Source organism: Narcine bancroftii, chromosome 10 (genome assembly GCF_036971445.1).
Source record: "Narcine bancroftii isolate sNarBan1 chromosome 10, sNarBan1.hap1, whole genome shotgun sequence".
NCBI classification, from domain to species: Eukaryota; Metazoa; Chordata; class Chondrichthyes; order Torpediniformes; family Narcinidae; genus Narcine; species Narcine bancroftii.
The window spans coordinates 74,001,515-74,024,496 of NC_091478.1; the positions used below are offsets into that span (position 1 = coordinate 74,001,515).

Below are 22,982 nucleotides of genomic sequence, written 5' to 3' on the forward strand. Positions count from 1 at the left end.
GTTGCTTTTCCCCTCTGCACAGATCCTGGCGCCCGTTGCCCGCTGAAAGCATCTCCCGGGACGCGCGGAAGCCGCTACCTGTGCTCTGGGCGAACATGGCAGGAGCCAGAGCATGCGGCGACGGGAAGATCGCCGGACTGTACGACCTGGACAAGACTCTGGGCAAGGGCCATTACGCTGTGGTCAGGCTCGCCCGGCACGTCTTCACCGGCGAGAAAGTAGCGGTCAAAGTCATCGACAAGACCAAACTGGACAAGTCTGCCACGGGCCATCTGTTGAAGGAGGTGCGGTGCATGAAGTTGGTCCAGCACCCTAATGTGGTGAGGCTGTACGAGGTGATCGATACCCAGACCAAGCTCTACTTGATCCTTGAACTGGGGGACGGCGGAGATATGTTCGACTACATCATGAACCACGACCGGGGACTGTCGGAGGAGCAAGCTAAGATCTACTTTGCCCAGATCGTGCACGCTATCTCCTACTGCCACAAGTTACATGTGGTGCACCGCGACCTGAAGCCGGAGAACGTGGTCTTTTTCAAGGAGCAAGGGGTCGTCAAGCTGACCGACTTTGGATTCAGCAACCGCTTCCAACCGGGCAAGATGTTGACCACCAGCTGCGGCTCGCTGGCTTACTCTGCGCCCGAGATCCTGCTGGGAGACGAATACGATGCGCCTGCCGTGGGTGAGTAAAACGCCCCCTTCTGCCTCCCACCAGCACGATTTGCCCCACGCCCCACCAGAGGACTGGGGGAGAGAGAGGGGAGGGGGTGGAAAAGCCATTTATTGTGGGGAAAGTTTCAAACCAAAATCAAAGTGGAAGTTTGTTCCGACACAGGGGAGTTGCCTGCTATTTATGTGGCGCAAAGCGCATCTGGCGATCGAATGCAGGCAGCATCGAGACGTGCAGGAGGTAAAAACAATGCGGAGTCCTGATTGGCTGGGAGAGTTCATCAGCAGCATCCTATTGGTCGCGGGGAAAGCAGGCGCACTGGCATCTGAAAACATGAATGCGGAGCCTTTTCTGTGAATCAAATGTAACCAGTTACCGATTCTCGTGCACGCTGATTTTTTTTAACTTTAATCAGCTGAAACTTGTTGGTTCCCCTTCATATTTAAAGGGATATCATCTTACCTGAGAACCATGTAGAACAGGAGTGGGCAACTTTAAAAAAAAAACACCTCACGTATTCCCTTTGCTATAGGTGCTCTGTGATTAGTTTGGGATTGTTTAAGGTGAGTGAAAAGTAAAAGGTTGAAAACCACTGTTTTAATCGTTACCTCATTGACTCGTTATGTGCACGGTTTCATAACTCCAATTGAAATGGGCCAATAATCATTCTTCTCAACCAAAATATTTCAGTAACAAATGGGTCTGGAGCAGTGATTCTCAACCTTCCCTTCCCACTCACATCCCACCTTAAGCAATCCCTTACCAATCACAGAGCACCGAGGACTTAAGGTGGTATGTGACTTTTATTTTAAAAGTTGCCCACCCCTGATGTATAACTGCATCACTCCAGCACAGCAGAGTTCTTCCATTCCTTCTGCCCACATAAACACCACTTCTGCTGGAGTATACTTGACATCTGCCCCAGTTACAATGAGTGCATTCAATGACAAATATTTGTGTGTGAGTTCAACTTTCGGGTTAAATGAAGAGGATCATGCTTGCTCAATCTTTGCTTCTTCCCTTGCCTACCTCCTAATATGTGAACAAATTTAATGACAGCCTTTGAGATTACTTTTGATGCTTAATAGCTGTGATTTACTGAAATTTGTCATTGGCAGGAGTGCCTGTTTCCCACTTGGGCTTTTTCTTCCAAGTATACAATGAACTCATAACAAGGTGGGGTGAATTTAATTTTGCATCTTAATTTATGCGGAGTAATAAATTAATTAAACCACTGCTCTGCGTAATGGGATAATCTTCTGCCTTGGCTTTTTTCATTTGGATCCATTTCCATGTCTTATTTAATATCAGCAAATTTCTTAACTAGTAAGCGTGAAGGAACTTGTATGTTGATTCAAAAGCAAGCAGCGTGGAATGGCAATGCACAGTCAGGGTTTGCAATTTTCCTCTCAACACGAACTTGAAACATTTATGCAAAAAGACTAGATTTGTAGTGAGCTTGTCGGAGTATTGCTGATTCATTTTCACATTCAAAGATGTGAATCTACCATTTTTACACCTGTTACTGGGAAGAATGCCTCTTGGTGCCAGATACAGGAAATTGTTACTCGTCATTTAGCATGAACGTTTCCGAAAGAGAACTGAAAACAATGCAAAATGGCGTTGCATTGTACATCTGCTGTGGCTCTCTGTTTCCATGCTTAAACATTTTTGACTCATTATTTCTGGGGTCTATTAAGTAATTTTGTGAATCCATTGCCAGGTTAATGTAAACAGTTCAAAAACCTTAAAACAGGGTTACATTTCTGATAAACAGTGAGGACCATATGACTGGGTCAGGCATCAAATGAAAGCAGAGCATTAGACAGGAAGGTTTTGCCTCCACCCACACCTTCAAGGTAAGGTCCTCCAGTCATCATTAGTAAAGAAGTAAAATGCAAAAATCTGCAGACACCATGTGTAACGCCTCACCAGCAGCAACTGAAAGATGCATAACAGATGGGTTAAGTTTAACTCAAAATTTATTAACAATTGTCAACAATATAATTATCTCAATAAACTCAACACCCAAACATAAGCCTTTATATACAGACAATGGATATTTATAGTGCATGTATGGCGGGGGGGGGGGGGAAATACTCAGACCATTACAGTTTAAGCCCAAAATAAACTCCCAAAACAAAACCCCAAGTCAGTCTTGTCAAGTGAGTCAGTCAAAAGAACTGTCCACAAAAACTTTAATGTCTTAGTTCAGTCATACACAGGTCTTTAAGATGAACGTGTAGAAAGATGACTGTTGTCACTGAGCAGACAAACGACCTTGGCAGGTGAATACAGGAGATTTTTTTTAAGTTTCTCATGTGGTAATGACCACCTTCAGTTTTCTCACTGGGGAGTTCCTCACAGTGACCCCCTAGTCCAAACCTCCGAAACCTTCTTTGGGTTTGCACCAGGTGACCCTCTGTCACATGAAGTCTTCTCCACCAAAGCCCTGCCTTGAGTTATATCAAGTGACTTTGTCACTTACACTTGATCTTAGCCAAAAGGCCAAGAAGCGATACATGCAAAGTCCCCTTCTCAAAAGGGGACTGGAGAAGCACAGGTCGGACACACACTCTGGGAATCAGAGTGTAAAATCTGCTTTCAGAACAGCAGTGCTGGCACTTGCAAACAGAGCCTTCTGCCTTTTAGCTGGAGTTTGTTCCTCCGCGTGTTGGACGGTTTAACTGCCACATTGCATGTTTTAGACACTCTATATTGGAGGAGAGGGGTGGACAGCAGTGAGTGTGCTCTCAGTGAGCCCACCGGCTTCAGCACGTGGCTCTCACACTTTACACAGCTGTTCATTCTCCCAGCTCGCTGCTTCAGGCTCCTTGCAACACGCGCTCCTTTCTCCCGTTGAACATTCAGTCACTGTCCCTGTCAGAAATGAAACTGTCCATGGTCCATAACACATGGTTGAGAAACTCAGCAGCCCAAGCAGTGTCCTTTACATGATAAAAATACATAACTAATGTTTCAGGCTTGAGCCCTTCATCAAGGTCAATCCTCATTAGGGCCAGTGTAATTCTTCTTTCATCTTGTGTTCCCAGTTGCTAAACTAGTATTAAAACAATAAGTAGTAAAGTGTTACGCACACTTCGAAAACAGCTGTTTGCCTCCAGAAATTTGTTTATCATGTCGTAAACTTTTAAATGAATATGTGTTCGGATTTGCTGCTCATTCATTTTGTCATTCTGTCAGAAGAAATTACATTAAAATGTGTGTGAACATTACCTGCTTCAAGTATCATCAAACTGATTCAGCAATCAGGCAAACTAAGGGTGAGTTTCATTGAGGTGTATCTTGGAGTAATCTGACAACACTGTCCCACCAGAGACAAATTAAGCCAGCCTTCTTGTCAAAGAACTAGGGTTTGTGTGGGAATTGGTGGTGGTGTATTTTACTTTGGTCCTCGCTGTAGCTGCACAGTATTTGGATCAGTGTTTTCTTTTCTCACCCTAATTATTAGCTCCAATTGATAATACATGCATCACCTACAATCCAACTGAAACCCTGTTGCCTGAACCCAACTCTCACTCAGACCCATTTGTCCATTGCTCCAGTTAGCCACATTTACTCCCATTCCACCATTAGGTCAGACCAAAAGATCCTGTTGTTGGATTCCAATTCCTTCAAGACTCCACCTTCCCCTGTCAGTTAATGTCTACATTTCTCTGAGAGATTTGCATTGCCTGGTGTGTTGGCTTTGCTTTCATCCTGCCCTTGGTAGCTGTACCCTTAGGAGTCTGGGCTCAAAGCTCTACCATTCCATCTATTTGCCTGTCTGCCTCACTCCTGCTCTGAGTTGTCCCTCGATGACCATCTCCTTGACAGTGCTTCTGTTCACCTGCCCTGATGTCATTTTGGCTTGGAGCCAACTTTTATTTCTTATTATGCTCCTGCCAAGTGCATTGGGACATTTTCTTAATGTAAACCGTAGATATTTCTGTTGTGCGCGATGGCCAGGAACAGCTTAATGTTATTCGGCAAGCACAGGGAAGTGGCGCTAGTAGAGTTCAGAAGTTTCATTTCACAGGATCGAGGGATACTTGTGTACTAAATGAGGTGGTCTGATTTGTGATGAGGCTTGAGGTACACAAACACAAAAGGATTTGACGGCTTTCACTTTGCATGTACAGATATTCTCCAGTTCAATCACTTCTTAAAACTACGGACTTCATTATGTTATTCCTCTTTTGGTTCTGCAGAAATGCTTATCTCTGTTCCCCAGTAAACAAATGCATCAATGATCCGACGGATTTATAAAAAAAAAAAAAAAAAAAAATTCCTATTTGCCAAAAGCAGCTGAGGATACTATTGCTTTTTTAGGCAATGCCGTCTACACTAATACACTGGCAAGAAAGAATTCAAGACATTTAATATTGTTTTCAAAGGCTTTGAAGTTTTGTCATTTCTCTTTTTTTGCTGTGGTTTTTTTTGTTTTGATTTGTCTTGATTCAGCTTGTAGTTATAATTCCTTTGGACAGAATTGAAACAGAACTATGCAGTTTGGCATTCTCAGTGCTGATAATTCAGTATTAACACTATTTTTTTTGTAGGTTTAAGAGGACACATTTAAGCAAAAACACCAGCCAAATAGGGTTAAATGTGATTTCTTTGACTTTACTGGTCATTTCCTCATCTTGGCCAAGCCACTCTGGGGGAGGAGGCCATTTAGTCCTTGCTTGCCTGCTTTTTCCTTCACGGTCATAGCCACAACAGATTCCCAGTCTCCGAATGTGAAACTTCCCCATGATTTGGTTGCTTCCATTTCCAGTTGTATATAAATAACACCTTGGGTAATACGACTTTCATGGTAGGGAACATTAAAAATTAAATGCTAACCTGACTTCTTCATGTTCAATTAACTCTTGGAGGTATTCAAGCAGTCAACTGTGCTATAATGGTCAGTGAATGGTTGAGCTGCCCTTGAGTGGATTAAGTCTCTCTGGGATTCTGATGAATGGCATTTCTAAAAAAAAAAATAAATGAGGAAATAAATGATTGTGGTCCAGGTAGTTAAAGCGTATACAGTAGCAGGAGTATGGTTGAGTGTCATTCATACCACACATGCAATATGCGTTAATAACATCACCGGTTACAAGCCCCTTTCTGTTAAATGTGATCGTTTGACAGCACTAATTATATTCCTGTCTGTCTCATCCTAGATTTCAATGGCTGCCCATGTTGTTAACTTGCTTCTGAATAACTTGCATTTATAATATCACACAACACTGGAGTGTTGCAACCTGATAGGAATATGAAACTTGCTGACAATCAGAGTGGTTGAGGTGAATATTATGGATGCATTTAAAGGGAGGCTAGAGAATGATTTGCGACTAGATAAACCACACCTGCAGTTTTGTGTACAGGTTTGCTCACCTTGCCTTAAAACAAAAGGGTATGCCTGTCACAGAGAAAGTGGAGCAGAAATTCACTACACTGGCTCCAGTGATGGCAGTTTGGTCATACGAGGAGAAATTTCTTCACTGGCATGATGATTGCTGGGGATTCTCCACACCAGAAATTTCAGTCATAGCATTTATTTAAAGAGAAATGGATGGATTTATGGATATGGAGATTGGAGTCATTTGCAGGGAAATGGAACTGAGTTAGGAAATCAGCTATGATCTTGATTAATAGCGGAGCAGATGAATGGCCAAAAGGCCCATTGTTGCTTCTGTTCCTTGTGTAGTGTGAATAGACATACGGACCTTAAAAATGGGCATAAATCATTTCAAACAAATTACTCATAAAGATGTGCTTGAGAAACTCAGCAGGTTACACAGTATCGATAGGAAGTTAAGGGGAACCAATGTCTCGGTCTGGGCTCTTTCTATGGATGCTGCGTGAACTACTGAGCTTCTCCAGTATGTTTGTATATTTCACTTGATACCAGCATCTGCAGATTTTCTTGTTTAAGCTCAAGCTGTAATTATGCTATAAATTCTCAGTAAACCAGTTGTGGTGGGACTTTTCTCTTCGGAGCATAGAAGGATGAGAGGAGACTTGATAGAGGTCTACAAGATTATGAGAGGCATAGATAGGGTGGACAGCCAGGGCCGGAATAGGAAACACCTGAGGACATGAGTACAAAGTTGAGGGTGGGAAGCTCAGGGGAGACATCAGAACAAAGTTTTTTTTTAAACACCGAGTTGTGGGTGCCTGGAATGCCTTGCAGGGAATGGTGGTGGAGGCTGAAACATCACTAGGGGAATTTAAGAGAATCTTAGACAGGCACATGGATGGAAGGAAAATAGAGGGCTACAGGGTAGGGTGGATTTAGTACTTTTTAAGGAACATATGGGTCGGCACAACATTGAGGACGAAGTAAGTTTCCGATGCAAGGTTGGGGTTTTATTCCCTGGCGCATAGAAGCATGAGGGGAGATTTGATTTAAAATTGAGGGGAATAGACAGAGTAAATGTAGATAAGCACTTTCCACTGAGGGTAGGTGAGATACAAATGAAAGGATATGGATAGGAGTGAAAGGGGAAAAGTTTAGGGGGAATGTGAGGGGAACCTCTTCAAACAGAAGAGTGGTGGTAGAGTGGAACAAGCTGCCAGCTGATGTGATGAATGTGGGCTAAATTTTAACATTTAAGATGAACTTGGACAGGTTCTTGGATGGGAGAGGTACAGAGGGCTATGATGCAGGTCAGTGGGGCTAGGCAGAAAAAATGGTCTGGCACAGACTAGAAAAGCTGAAGGGGCCTGTTTCTGTGCTGTAGTGTTCTATTGTAGATGTCCTGTTCATGCAGTTAGTTTGTAAATTCAGTGCCCTCCATAATGTTTGAGCCAAAGACATTTTTTTTTTCCTTTATTTGCCAATGCTCAGTTTTAAATTTGTAATCAAATAATTCACTTGTAATTAAAATGCACATTCTAGATTTTATTTAAGGTTATTTGTATACATTTTGGTTTAGCCATGTAGAAATTACAGCACTTTTTATACATAGTCCCCTCATTTCAAGGCACCATAATGTTTGGGTCATTTGGCTTCACAAGAGTTGGTGAGTACTTGGGTATGTTTCATCACTTTATTGGTACAGGTATAAGAGAGCTAGGCTTGCTTTCAAACTTTTGATCACCTTTGGAGTCTGTAGTTGCGATTTTTCAACGCAAGGACGAGAATTGTTCCCATGAAGGTCAAACAAGCCATTATGAGACTGAAAAGCTAGAATAAAAATGTAAGAGACATCGCTCAAACTTTAAGATTACCAGAATCAACTGTTTAGAGCATCATTAAGAAGAAAGAGCATAAAGGTGAGCTCAGTAATCGCAAAGGGACTGGTAGCCCAAGGAAGACCTCCACTACTGATGTCAGAAAAATTCCCATAATAAAGAAGAAAAATCTGTCTGACAGATCAGAAACTCTCTTCAGGAGACAGATGTGGATGTGTCAATGACTACATTCGCAGAAGACCTCAATATCAGAAATACAGAGGCTACACTGCAAGATGCAAACCATTCGTTAGCCACAGAAAATGCCAAAAAGCATTTAAAAGAGCCTGCAGAATTCTGCAAAAAGGTCTCGTGGACAGATGAGACCAAGATTAATCTGTAACAGTGTGACGGCAAGACAAAGTGTGGAAGCGTAAAGGAACTGACCAAGATTCAAAGCATCTGTGAAACATGGTGGTGGGGGTGTTATGGCCTGGGCATGTATGGCTGCCACAGGTACTACCGCATTTATCTTCGTTGATGATATAACTACTGATGGCAGGTGCAAAATGAATTGAGGTGTGTAGAAACCGCATATCTGCTCAAGTTTGAGGAAATGCCTCTTAACCCATTGGATGGCGCTTCATCCTACAGCAAGACAATCATCCCAAATATACAGCTAAAGCAATAAAGGAGTTTTTCAAACCTAAAAACTGGAAAATTCTGAATGGCCAAGCCAGTCACCTGATCTAAATCTAATTAAGCAAGCCTTCCTTATGCTGAAGAGGGGACAAGCCCCTGATACAAGCAGGAGGTAAAGATGGGTGCAGTAGAGAAGATATTCAGCACCTGGTAATGTCTCTGAATCACAGACTTCAAGCAGTCATTGCATGCAAGGGATAGGCAACAAAGTTCTAAGCACGACTACTTTAATATACAAGACCATTGTTATGTCCCAAATATTATGGTACCCATAATTATATAGTACAAAATGTACACAAATACTCTTTAATAATATTTGAAATTTGCACTTTAATCACACGTGCATTGTTTGATTACAAATTTAAAACTGTGGAACACGGACAAATAAAGGAAAATGTATTTTCCCCAAACATTATGGGGGCATTGTAGTTAACTAGTTAAAGTTCACTTGCCGTTGCTGTCACAGTTAAACCATTGGGCCACGGTGTGGGGACGAATTACACTTGGAATGTCCTTCAAAAGAAGAGTTTCTTGTCTCTCCAAAGTGGACTGGGCAAAGTTGGGAAGGGATCGAGGTGTGTGAACTACAGTTGAAACTGTTTGGTTTAACTGCAACAGTTAAGTGATTTGTGGGCAGGTTGTTCCTGAGATGATGGTGTTGAGGGCTCCTGATTGCACTCTAGCTCAGACCCAAATAGGAAAGGGCAACAGATCACCAGAACTGGTTAAATCTTCACTTCAACTATACTGTGCGATTGCAATTCCATATTCTGTGCTGTATAAGCTGATTTTAAACCAAGGTGGTGTAATTGACTCACCATATTCCTATGTGATTTTTAGTGTTTAAATCGGCCAGTAAACCTGCCTTGGATCGGTTTTCACTCAAAGGCGTTGAATGAGAGTCAATGTGATCTTGCTGCCAAAGGGAAATGAACTGTGGAGCCAGCCCATCACTGTATCCAGGGAGAGTCTGTACTTGGGAACAGGCAGTAAAGCAGCAACAGCTAAAATGGGAAAGGGGGTTTCCGTTCAGTTTCCACCTTCATGTTTACGAGGTCCACAGATTGCTTGCCCCTTTGTACCCCTCTGCCTTTTCTATTGTGAGATTACAAAGGATGTAGATTTTTTTTTGCTGATCTTTGTAACCTTTCCTTTCGGACTACAGATATGATTTCAGTAAGGCTGTTTGGGGCTTATTCTCTGCAAGACTTTTCAGTTTCATTATGCCTCATTTCACGATTTCATTTGTGTATATGCATGCATTTCTGAACAAACTGAAAATCTGGGGTGGGGGGAGGAAGGGGGTGGGGGGAGGGAGGGGGTGGGGAGGGGGGGGGAGGGGGAGGGGGGAGGGAGGGAGGGAGTGGGGAGGGAGGGGGGGGAGGGGGGGGGGAGGGGGGGGGGAGGGGGAGGGAGGGAGGGGGGGGGAGGGGGAGGGGGAGGGAGGGAGGGGGGGGAGGGGGGGGGAGGGGTGGGGGAGGGGGGGTGGGGAGGGGGGAGGGGTGGGGAGGGGGAGGGAGGGGGAGGGAGGGGTGGAGGGGGGGTGGGGAGGGGGTGGGGGGGGTGGGGAGGGTGGGGGGTGGGGAGGGGGTGGGGGGGGTGGGGAGGGGGTGGGGAGGGGGTGGGGAGGGGGTGGGGAGGGGGTGGGGACACACAACTTTACTGTGGTATTGCCCTGTGCATGTTCAAGAAACATAAACACAATTTGGGTTTTTGGTCATGTTATTCTGTCTCTTGCCTTGCAATTGAGGCTTTTGCTCAGCTGCTGGTTGGGTGTGGTTGACATTTTATGTAAATCTTTTAGCAAAAAAAATACCCCAAACAGATGTTATTTTTAACTCCCAGAGCAACCAAGACTATTTCCTTCAGCTTATTCTCTTTACTGCGTTTAGCTCTGCTTTGTTTTTTTTTTAACTGTTTCTGTTTTAGTTCAAGATGCATTTCCATAGTTGTAATATTTGATGAAATATTCATTTCAGTACTGTCATGAACTGCTGAATAATCTCTCCCTCTTTGGTGCAGAGGGCAAGAAGGGCATTCTGCCTTGAGAATATGTTGCATCAATAAAATTGTGATTGTCGGATAGGTTAATATTCATTGTTATTTGCATTAAATTATGTGCAATATTCGGCATTACACTTGTCAGAAATAATCAACTGCTCCAGTGGAGTCGTTAACGACTTGTGACATTGCAGATCTTGATCTCAGTACCAGAGTCTGAGCAATGAATTCTCTGACAATAACTGCGCTCTTTGACATGACTGAATTATTGTTCTTTCAAACATGTTCCACTTCACAACGTGTTTCTGAGATATTTTAAACTTGTAAAACAAGTATATTAGGATGTTTGTGTTTCTGAAATGTTTTAAAACTTTTAAAACAAAGATGTTCGGAGCAGCAGTTGCTATCTCTCAGTGACCACTGTTGATACTCCAGTCTATTTGTTGGTGTTTGTCGATGTGTAAACGTATATTTAGTTCAGTTTTTCATCCTTCTCTTCCTCTTTTTCAGCCTCCTCTTCCCAATTTCTTCCAGGCAGGAAATTTGAGGTTTAGACGGTCTTTTCTGGTTTTTGAGTGTCTGATGTGAAATTGCTCTCACTATCAGCACCTCTGTCATTTAATGGGCTCCTTGGAGTACTGTGGGTGAGGGAGCACCTCTGTCATTTAATGGGCTCCTTGGAGTACTGTGGGTGAGGGAGCACCTCTGTCATTTAATGGGCTCCTTGGAGTACTGTGGGTGAGGGAGCACCTCTGTCATTTAATGGGCTCCTTGGAGTACTGTGGGTGAGGGAGCACCTCTGTCATTTAATGGGCTCCTTGGAGTACTGTGGGTGAGGGTGCATCTCTGTCATTTAATGGGCTCCTTGGAGTACTGTGGGTGAGGGAGCACCTCTGTCATTTAATGGGCTCCTTGGAGTACTGTGGGTGAGGAAGCACCTCTGTCATTTAATGGGCTCCTTGGAGTACTGTGGGTGAGGGAGCACCTCTGTCATTTAATGGGCTCCTTGGAATACTGTGGGTGAGGGAGCACCTCTGTCATTTAATGGGCTCCTTGGAGTACTGTGGGTGAGGGAGCACCTCTGTCATTTAATGGGCTCCTTGGAGTACTGTGGGTGAGGGAGCACCTCTGTCATTTAATGGGCTCCTTGGAGTACTGTGGGTGAGGGAGCACCTCTGTCATTTAATGGGCTCCTTGGAGTACTGTGGGTGAGGGAGCACCTCTGTCATTTAATGGGCTCCTTGGAGTACTGTGGGTGAGGGAGCACCTCTGTCATTTAATGGGCTCCTTGGAGTACTGTGGGTGAGGGAGCACCTCTGTCATTTAATGGGCTCCTTGGAGTACTGTGGGTGAGGGAGCGTCTCTGTCATTTAATGGGGTCCTTGGTGTACTGTGGGTGAGGGAGCACCTCTGTCATTTAATGGGCTCCTTGGAGAACTGTGGGTGAGGGAGCACCTCTGTCATTTAATGGGCTCCTTGGAGTACTGTGGGTGAGGGAGCAGCTCCTCCATTTAATAGGCTCCTTGGAGTACTGTGGGTGAGGGAGCATCTCTGTCATTTAATGGGCTCCTTGGAGTACTGTGGGTGAGGGAGCACCTCTGTCATTTAATGGGCTCCTTGGAGTACTGTGGGTGAGGAAGCACCTCTGTCATTTAATGGGCTCCTTGGAGTACTGTGGGTGAGGGAGCACCTCTGTCATTTAATAGGCTCCTTGGAGTACTGTGGGTGAGGGAGCACCTCTGTCATTTAATGGGCTCCTTGGAGTACTGTGGGTGAGGGAGCATCTCTGTCATTTAATGGGCTCCTTGGAGTTCTGTGGGTGAGGGAGCACCTCTGTCATTTAATGGGCTCCTTGGAGTACTGTGGGTGAGGAAGCACCTCTGTCATTTAATGGGCTCCTTGGAGTACTGTGGGTGAGGGAGCACCTCTGTCATTTAATGGGCTCCTTGGAGTACTGTGGGTGAGGGAGCACCTCTGTTATTTAATGGGCTCCTTGGAGTACTGTGGGTGAGGGAGCACCTCTGTCATTTAATGGGCTCCTTGGAGTACTCTGGGTGAGGGAGCACCTCTGTCATTTAATGGGCTCCTTGGAGTACTGTGGGTGAGGGAGCACCTCTGCATTTAATGGGCTCCTTGGAGTACTGTGGGTGAGGGAGCACCTCTGTCATTTAATGGGCTCCTTGGAGTACTGTGGGTGAGGGAGCACCTCTGCCATTTAATGGTCTCCTTTGAGAACTGTGGGTGAGGGAGCACCTCTGTCATTTAATGGGCTCCTTGGAGTACTGTGGGTGAGGGAGCACCTCTGTCATTGCAGCGTGGAGAACAATTGGGGGAAAACTAAAGTACTACTTGACATTGTTCCTGTCCAGGCATCTCATGCCTTGAACATCACTCAGCAGTCACTTGCAGTTGTTCCCTGACATCTACAAATGTTCATTTCCAAACCCTTCATCCTGCAGTTCGAAGGAGTTTGTGTTTTGTGGAAATAGTGGGACTGTGCTCAAATGTGGTGAGGAGTTTCCACTTGCAGGTGCTGAATGTTCCATAACTTTTTTTTTGGTAATTCTTTATTTATCGCACTATGAACAATATCAACCAATATCTTTACAGATGCATCTCTTTAAATATTCACAATGGCATTCTCTTTTTTTTCCCCATCCCTCCCTTTCCCCTTCCCACCCCCCTCTAAAAACAGTAAATATTGAACATATAAAATATAATAAAACAATACCTTTATACAAAAGGAATACAAACAAAAAAGACATATCATCTACTTATTCACATTTAATCTGATCGTGTTTATCTTCTTATCATTTTAGGTTGTGGTGGTCCGAGGCCTGCTCTTTCTGTTATGTTCCACATATGGTTCCCAGGTTTTTTCAAACATTGTAAATATGTGATTTTTTTTTCCCAATTGGATATACTTAAACTTGGTTATATATTCCATTAATGTTTATAATCATATAGTCCAACATGGCCATCTTGTATCTTTATTTTCAATTCTTTTCTGTCTCTTCACCACCTCCATCCCCTTTTTATCCATTACTGTTTTTTTAAGTTTTCCTTTTTAATCTCAATATATGACAACACACTTAAGACATGAAATACCCCAACAATCCCCACAAGCAATAACCCTTTAACCCCGAATGAACGTCCCCTCTTTGGATTGCCTCTTATCCCTTGACGGCAACCACAACTCCCCTTTCCATCCGGTTTGCGAACTCACTCGCAAGCATCAACTGATTTCGCAGTGACCATTATTCTCCCCCCCCCAGCCCCCCCAGAGAACACTATTTTCCTATACATATAACAAAGCACTCTCTTTTTTCCCCCTTCTTCCCCTTCTCTTATCCATCTTTAAATCTTTTTATATACATTAGCTTTACTTTATATTTATACATATTTATGTATTTTTTTTCTTGCTGGTCTTCCTTCTTGTCACTTCTCCTCCTCCTCTCTTCTGTCCTGCAAATGTTTAGCAAATTCTTGGGCTTTCTTTGGGTCCGAAAACAGTCTATTCCGTTCCCCAAGAATAAATACTTTAAGTACTGCTGGACGTCTTAATATAAAGTTATAACCTTTCTTCCATAAGATTGTTTTTGCCGTGTTGAATTCCTTCCTCTTCTTTAAAAGTTCGAAGCGTACATCCAGGTAAAAAAATATTTTTTGTCCCTTATATTCCAACAGCTTATTGTCTTCTCTAACCTTCTTTCTTGCCTGCTCCAGTATGTTCTCTCTTGTCGTATATCTTAGAAGTTTTACCAATATGGATCTTGGTTTTTGATGTGGTGGCGGTTTCTGTACTAGAGCCCTATGCGCCCTTTCGATTTCTATTTTTTCATGTGAATCTGTCGTTCCCACCACCTTTTATAAATTCCTTCATATCTGACCCTTTTTTGCCTTCTTTCAGGCCCACTATTTTTGTTGTTTCGCCGACTGTAGTTTTTCAATATGTCAATTTTTGGTGACAATAAATCTTGTGTCTCTTTAATTTTTTTTCGCTCTCTTCCAACTTCCCTCAAATCATTTATCTCCATTTCTACAGCAGCTTCTCGTTCTTCCACATTTTGTACTCTTTTCCCTATTTCAGTCATGACCAACTCTAAGCTTTGCATTCTGTCTTCAGCTCTTTTCATTTTTCTTTTGATTGAACTAAATTCTAATGATAGCCATTGTTTTAATGACTTCATTTGTTCTTCAAAAAAGGCTTTATCTAAATTTTTAAGTACTGTTGGGCCTCCAACTGCTGTATCTCCTGCTGTTGGGCCTCCTGCCGCAGGTCGCCCCGTCGCTGGGCCTCCTGCCGCAGGTCGCCCCGTCGCTGGGCCTCCTGCCGCAGGTCGCCCCGTCGCTGGGCCTCCTGCCGCAGGTCGCCCCGTCGCTGGGCCTCCTGCCGCAGGTCGCCCCGTCGCTGGGCCTCCTGCCGCAGGTCGCCCCGTCGCTGGGCCTCCTGCCGCAGGTCGCCCCGTCGCTGGGCCTCCTGCCGCAGGTCGCCCCGTCGCTGGGCCTCCTGCCGCAGGTCGCCCCGTCGCTGGGCCTCCTGCCGCAGGTCGCCCCGTCGCTGGGCCTCCTGCCGCAGGTCGCCCCGTCGCTGGGCCTCCTGCCGCAGGTCGCCCCGTCGCTGGGCCTCCTGCCGCAGGTCGCCCCGTCGCTGGGCCTCCTGCCGCAGGTCGCCCCGTCGCTGGGCCTCCTGCCGCAGGTCGCCCCGTCGCTGGGCCTCCTGCCGCAGGTCGCCCCGTCGCTGGGCCTCCTGCCGCAGGTCGCCCCGTCGCTGGGCCTCCTGCCGCAGGTCGCCCCGTCGCTGGGCCTCCTGCCGCAGGTCGCCCCGTCGCTGGGCCTCCTGCCGCAGGTCGCCCCGTCGCTGGGCCTCCTGCCGCAGGTCGCCCCGTCGCTGGGCCTCCTGCCGCAGGTCGCCCCGTCGCTCGGCCTCCTGCCGCAGGTCGCCCCGTCGCTGGGCCTCCTGCCGCAGGTCGCCCCGTCGCTGGGCCTCCTGCCGCAGGTCGCCCCGTCGCTGGGCCTCCTGCCGCAGGTCGCCCCGTCGCTGGGCCTCCTGCCGCAGGTCGCCCCGTCGCTGGGCCTCCTGCCGCAGGTCGCCCCGTCGCTGGGCCTCCTGCCGCAGGTCGCCCCGTCGCTGGGCCTCCTGCCGCAGGTCGCCCCGTCGCTGGGCCTCCTGCCGCAGGTCGCCCCGTCGCTGGGCCTCCTGCCGCAGGTCGCCCCGTCGCTGGGCCTCCTGCCGCAGGTCGCCCCGTCGCTGGGCCTCCTGCCGCAGGTCGCCCCGTCGCTGGGCCTCCTGCCGCAGGTCGCCCCGTCGCTGGGCCTCCTGCCGCAGGTCGCCCCGTCGCTGGGCCTCCTGCCGCAGGTCGCCCCGTCGCTGGGCCTCCTGCCGCAGGTCGCCCCGTCGCTGGGCCTCCTGCCGCAGGTCGCCCCGTCGCTGGGCCTCCTGCCGCAGGTCGCCCCGTCGCTGGGCCTCCTGCCGCAGGTCGCCCCGTCGCTGGGCCTCCTGCCGCAGGTCGCCCCGTCGCTGGGCCTCCTGCCGCAGGTCGCCCCGTCGCTGGGCCTCCTGCCGCAGGTCGCCCCGTCGCTGGGCCTCCTGCCGCAGGTCGCCCCGTCGCTGGGCCTCCTGCCGCAGGTCGCCCCGTCGCTGGGCCTCCTGCCGCAGGTCGCCCCGTCGCTGGGCCTCCTGCCGCAGGTCGCCCCGTCGCTGGGCCTCCTGCCGCAGGTCGCCCCGTCGCTGGGCCTCCTGCCGCAGGTCGCCCCGTCGCTGGGCCTCCTGCCGCAGGTCGCCCCGTCGCTGGGCCTCCTGCCGCAGGTCGCCCCGTCGCTGGGCCTCCTGCCGCAGGTCGCCCCGTCGCTGGGCCTCCTGCCGCAGGTCGCCCCGTCGCTGGGCCTCCTGCCGCAGGTCGCCCCGTCGCTGGGCCTCCTGCCGCAGGTCGCCCCGTCGCTGGGCCTCCTGCCGCAGGTCGCCCCGTCGCTGGGCCTCCTGCCGCAGGTCGCCCCGTCGCTGGGCCTCCTGCCGCAGGTCGCCCCGTCGCTGGGCCTCCTGCCGCAGGTCGCCCCGTCGCTGGGCCTCCTGCCGCAGGTCGCCCCGTCGCTGGGCCTCCTGCCGCAGGTCGCCCCGTCGCTGGGCCTCCTGCCGCAGGTCGCCCCGTCGCTGGGCCTCCTGCCGCAGGTCGCCCCGTCGCTGGGCCTCCTGCCGCAGGTCGCCCCGTCGCTGGGCCTCCTGCCGCAGGTCGCCCCGTCGCTGGGCCTCCTGCCGCAGGTCGCCCCGTCGCTGGGCCTCCTGCCGCAGGTCGCCCCGTCGCTGGGCCTCCTGCCGCAGGTCGCCCCGTCGCTGGGCCTCCTGCCGCAGGTCGCCCCGTCGCTGGGCCTCCTGCCGCAGGTCGCCCCGTCGCTGGGCCTCCTGCCGCAGGTCGCCCCGTCGCTGGGCCTCCTGCCGCAGGTCGCCCCGTCGCTGGGCCTCCTGCCGCAGGTCGCCCCGTCGCTGGGCCTCCTGCCGCAGGTCGCCCCGTCGCTGGGCCTCCTGCCGCAGGTCGCCCCGTCGCTGGGCCTCCTGCCGCAGGTCGCCCCGTCGCTGGGCCTCCTGCCGCAGGTCGCCCCGTCGCTGGGCCTCCTGCCGCAGGTCGCCCCGTCGCTGGGCCTCCTGCCGCAGGTCGCCCCGTCGCTGGGCCTCCTGCCGCAGGTCGCCCCGTCGCTGGGCCTCCTGCCGCAGGTCGCCCCGTCGCTGGGCCTCCTGCCGCAGGTCGCCCCGTCGCTGGGCCTCCTGCCGCAGGTCGCCCCGTCGCTGGGCCTCCTGCCGCAGGTCGCCCCGTCGCTGGGCCTCCTGCCGCAGGTCGCCCCGTCGCTGGGCCTCCTGCCGCAGGTCGCCCCGTCGCTGGGCCTCCTGCCGCAGGTCGCCCCGTCGCTGGGCCTCCTGCCGCAGGTCGCCCCGTCGCTGGGCCTCCTGCCGCAGGTCGCCCCGTCGCTGGGCCTCCTGCCGCAGGTCGCCCCGTCGCTGGGCCTCCTGCCGCAGGTCGCCCCGTCGCTGGGCCTCCTGCCGCAGGTCGCCCCGTCGCTGGGCCTCCTGCCGCAGGTCGCCCCGTCGCTGGGCCTCCTGCCGCAGGTCGCCCCGTCGCTGGGCCTCCTGCCGCAGGTCGCCCCGTCGCTGGGCCTCCTGCCGCAGGTCGCCCCGTCGCTGGGCCTCCTGCCGCAGGTCGCCCCGTCGCTGGGCCTCCTGCCGCAGGTCGCCCCGTCGCTGGGCCTCCTGCCGCAGGTCGCCCCGTCGCTGGGCCTCCTGCCGCAGGTCGCCCCGTCGCTGGGCCTCCTGCCGCAGGTCGCCCCGTCGCTGGGCCTCCTGCCGCAGGTCGCCCCGTCGCTGGGCCTCCTGCCGCAGGTCGCCCCGTCGCTGGGCCTCCTGCCGCAGGTCGCCCCGTCGCTGGGCCTCCTGCCGCAGGTCGCCCCGTCGCTGGGCCTCCTGCCGCAGGTCGCCCCGTCGCTGGGCCTCCTGCCGCAGGTCGCCCCGTCGCTGGGCCTCCTGCCGCAGGTCGCCCCGTCGCTGGGCCTCCTGCCGCAGGTCGCCCCGTCGCTGGGCCTCCTGCCGCAGGTCGCCCCGTCGCTGGGCCTCCTGCCGCAGGTCGCCCCGTCGCTGGGCCTCCTGCCGCAGGTCGCCCCGTCGCTGGGCCTCCTGCCGCAGGTCGCCCCGTCCTTCATTCTCTTTCTCACCACTCTTCTTCTTTCTTGTTTGTTTCCCCCAGTCGAACGCCCCAATACTGGGCGTTTCTCAGCTGGCCGCTCCTCAGGTGAGTCCCCCTCCCGCCGGCACACCTCTTCTTGGCTCTGAGAGCCAAGAAGTTTTTTTTTTTTTTTTTTTTTTTTAAGTCCGCCGGTCGGGAGGACACCGCTCCTCTGGGGACTCACCAACATCGGAGATCGGCCGCTCCTCTCCATGGTGCCTCTCTGCTCCGACGTGCAGGTAAGGCCTTCTTCTTTCTTCTCCAGTGATTTTCCTTCTTTCTTTTTTTCTGTTATTCTTTTTCTCTTTTGGGTGCCATCTTCTGTCTCTTCTCTGTAACTTTATCTTTCTCTTCCTGTATTTTGTTTATTGAGCTCTGTTTTTTCAAATTTTTAAAAAAAATTTCTTTGGAGAGGGCTGGTTCCACTCGACCAGCCACTACTCCATCACGTGACTCCCTTCAAATGTTTCATAACCTTGACTGCAGTTTACAGGGGCTGGACATAAATGTAGAATGTGGATTTAAAATAAAACAATCAATACTGTATATTCTCTCTCTCTCACACACACACAAGATGTAAGTGAGCATTATGAAGTGACAAAAAGTGCACAGCAATAGGTACCAGCTGTCTTGTCCTTGCTCCATGAGCATCCCCTGTTCCTTACTGGTTTTGAGTTTGTGATGGGTGGTAAAGCAAGCATTTTATATTGATCTTCTGAGTTCTGAGTGGTTGGAACATGTGCTTCATGCCACCTGACGATGCTGATGGTTTCAGGAATGAGGCTGCTGCTTTGATATAGGTGATTGGTTTGCTGTGAATTGCCGACTGCAAATGTTGCTATGGGCTGCAGAGAGGACCAAACCCCTTCTTGAATGATGTGGAGGTTCTGATGATCCCTTTCCCCACAGTTCAGTTAGGACTAGTTAGAGATTTTGTTTGGGACAATCAAAGTAAGATTAAAGGCTAGAACAGATATAATCATCCAGATTCATTGCCATTGTCACTGCCGTGGTTTATCTAAAGCATTGCATTTGATTCCTCAATCTTTATTATTAGTGTTGCCACATTTTCCAGTCGTTAGACCTGTCCAATTGGATTTTACAGCATTTGTGCATGATTTCCATGCTTACATTAAAATGATGAGCAAGGATTTATTATCAGATTTCAAATTTATTGTCCGAGAACATAATGGCACCATATACAACCCTGAATTATTTCCTCATGGGGGAGGCTAGTGAAAGCTCAATGTACACATGTAAACAAATTATTATTGCTCTTCTTTTGGTTCAAAGAAGACACATTATGCAGATCATCTTTGGACACGAAGGTGACTTTGCAGTCCCAGTCTGGAAGCGCAAAGTCTAGCACAATGGGGGTACTGGAAGTCCATTTTTGTAATATGTTTTTGGCAGTGCCTAGCTTTGAAAGTGTTGTAGGCTTCATCGCACAGGGCTCGCCAACGGGATCTGTCAGCAGCTGTAGCTTCTAGTTCTCTTGGCTGGATGCCACAGTAGCGTAGGGTTTCCTTCGCAGCGTTTTTATAGTGCTTGTGTGGTCGACCTTGAGGTCTCCTTCTGGTCCCTTATTCACTATAGACCAGCTGGCGAGACGTATGGTGGTCATCCATCCTGATGCTGTGTCCCACCCACTGCATCTGGGCTCTGATGCTGGTGGACTTTGGGTGACCCAAGACCTCGAGATTGGAGAGACGGTCTTGCCAATAGATGCCAAGGATGGAATGGATGGGGAATTTCCCCAGTTGTTTGATGTGAACAAATAAAGAAATGGAAACAAACTATGCATACAGAGAAAAAAAATCAATAAAGTGCAAAAGGAGGAGTCCTTAAATGATTGAGTTTGTTGTTGGGGAGTCTGATGGTAGAGGGATAGCAGCTGTTCCTGAACATGGTGATGTGAGTCTTGTGGAACCTATACCTCTTTCCTGATGGCAGCATTGAGAACAGAGAGTGTGCTGGGTGGTGTGGACCCTTGACGATCGTTGCTGCTCTCTGATGGCAGCGTTCCCTGTAGATGCTCTTGATAATGGGGAGGGTTTTACCTGTGATGTCCTGGGCTGTGTCCACTACCTTTTACGGGGCTTTACCTTCAGGGATATTGGTGTCCCCATACCAGACTGTGATGCAGCCAGTCAGCACAATTTCCACCATTCATCTGCAGAAATTTGCTAGGGTTTCCGATGTCATGCCAAACCTTCGCAAACTCCTGAGGAAGTAGAGGTGCTAACATGCTTTCTTCATGATGCCATTAATGTGCTGGTTCCAGGAAGGATCTTCCAAGAACTTTAAATTTACTCACCCTCTCCACCTCTGATCCCCCAATGATCACTGATTGTAGACATCTTGCTTTCCATTCCTGAAGTTAACAGTCAGCTCCTTAGTGGTGACATTGAGTGAGAGGTTTGCTGTTGGTGCATCATTCAGTCAAATTTTAAATCTCCCTCCTGAATATGGACTCATCACCCCTTTTTAAACAACCCATTATCGTGGTATCATCAGTTAATTTGTAGATGGTGTTGTTGTTCCAAGCCTCTCAGTCATGGGTGTATAGTGAGTAGAGCAGGGAGCTAAGAACACAGGCCTGTAATGCACTGGTACTGATGGAGATTGTGGAGGAGATGTTCTTACCTATCATCACTGATTGCAGACTGTATGTGAGGAAATCAAGGATCCAATTAAACAGTGGAGTGTTGAGTCCCAGGTCTTGGAGTTTGCTGATCATTTATGTGGACAAATTTGTGGTTCATGTATGGCAGTTAACGTGTGTTGACCAAATTTCACTCTTTAGCTTGTTTTCACTGACTCTTTGTGCTGTAGTTTGAATAGAAAAATAGAAATGGAAGCAAAGACTCAGTGTGGCAGCTTCAAGTAAATGTTAGCAAGATATAAAGAACATAATTTTCACCTTCTGCAGTATTTTTGATACAGCGTTTGGCTTCAATGTGGGGGAAGAGCTGGGTCACCTCACATTGAGGAAATGTATATGAAGATGTTGTCTGGTGGATATTCTACTGGCATCATTGGCCATCTTGGACCTTCTTGTCCTCTCACCTTGCGCTTTGCTCCATTTGCTGTGTTTTTTCACTCAGATTGGGCTCCAAGGCTCTCTCACTCTTTCTGGGTTTAGGGACTTCTATCTTGCCAATGAGGTTATTGAACCATGCTCCTCCTACTGAGTAACATGAAGGTTGAGTGAAAGAATGTTTTGCAGGAAGCCAGTTGTTGGTCAAAATGTCACAATCAGCATTTCTTTAGTGAGGTGAACCTGCTACCTCATCTTTGGAGTGCACTGGGGGTAAATGCTGCAGCGTCTGAAAAGAGACTAATTGCTATATGGTGGCAATTGCTTGCAAAAAAAAAAGGCTCCTGATTTTTCATTCTCTTATTTATCCCCTTGCCACATTTGTCTGCTTTTGGGGTGATATCAGGTTGAGCTTATATTGGGGTTCTGGAGAATAAATTCATCTGACAACTACTAAAGGGTGTTGGTGGTTTTGCACTTCTCTGAGAAATGTGTCAGCTTTACAAAGTGCGCTTAGTAGCTTTGATCTGTTCAGACATTGCAACTGTTGGTGTAATTCCACTGGCGTCAGTTGCCCCTAAATCTTGCTTCACCTCTGACCACTATTTGCTCCTGTGTATGTATATGCAATTCCACACCAGCTTAGGGATGCATATTTCATTACAGCTACTTCCGGTTAAGTGGACGATGGGCATTGTGGCAGGTGGTTGGAAGACCATGCTACTTAATGTACTGCACCTCCTCACCAGTGACCTGACAATCCTTCAAATCAGATTTTTTTTGGCTGTCTCACAGGCGGCTGGCAGCTGGGATGACTGGCAGACTGCGTTAAGCTTGTGGTGCCTTGTCCAGGCTCAGCTGAAACATGGGATAGTTTGCAGCTGTCTCGTGTTGCTGCTCTGGAGTGAAAATTGGCAGTCTGGCAGTTCGTAGTCTCCCATTTTCTGATGGTTGATGTTTTCAGTTGATAATTTAGGTCCACTTTAATAAAAACACTGAAATGCTGGAGGAACTTGAACGGTCTTCTCAGTCTCTATGGCAGACAAAGATTGCTTATTCAAGGAATAAGCAGAATAAGATTGAAGCAGGAAATCTCATTCTCAAAATTCTGACAGTGTTGGCTGGGGGTGGAATCCAGACCAACAAGTATTAATTGGATAGGATAAGGGATGAGGTAAGAATTTATCATGTTTGGGTGAAAGGAGATGGATTGGAGGGACAGAGATAAGGTCGACTTCTCTGGCTTTTGTTTAACCCTCCCCCCACCCCCTTCTCTTGCTCCCTAGACAAGTAGGTTTAAATCCTGTCAGAGGGCATTGAGAATGACTGGTTAATGATCACCCTGCTTTCTGAATGTTTTTTTCTTGCTTCCTAGGGCTTTCTGCCTGTAATCTTTTGGAAGTTATGAATTGAATTGTTTATTGTCACTTGCACCAAGATACAATTAAAAGCTTTTCTTTTGAGTGTTATCCAGACAAGTTAACCCATGCTGAAGTACACCAAGTGATGGAATAATAAACCAAATGTGCAGAGTATGGAGGAAAGTACAATTTAAAAAAACAAGGCTATCACCTGTAACCAATTCAAGAGCCTGATAACATTTGGATAGCAACTATCCTGCAATTGTTTCTATGTTTGATGAGCTGAAAGCGGGTTAGCCATCTTGTTTTTTTTTCCCTGTTAGCTGGGTT

The 22,982-nt window shown here is 48.9% G+C and overlaps 1 protein-coding gene across 1 annotated transcript in view; it reads left to right on the forward strand.

The window, feature by feature from the left end:
* The window catches only part of snrkb (SNF related kinase b), a 136,203-nt gene that overhangs the window by 525 nt on the left and 112,696 nt on the right, over positions 1–22,982 (forward strand). The window contains exon 2 of the mRNA XM_069901350.1: positions 23–684. Within this exon, the coding sequence (XP_069757451.1) occupies positions 96–684 (589 nt within the window). The 5' untranslated portion in view covers positions 23–95. The remainder of the gene's footprint in view (positions 1–22; positions 685–22,982) is intronic.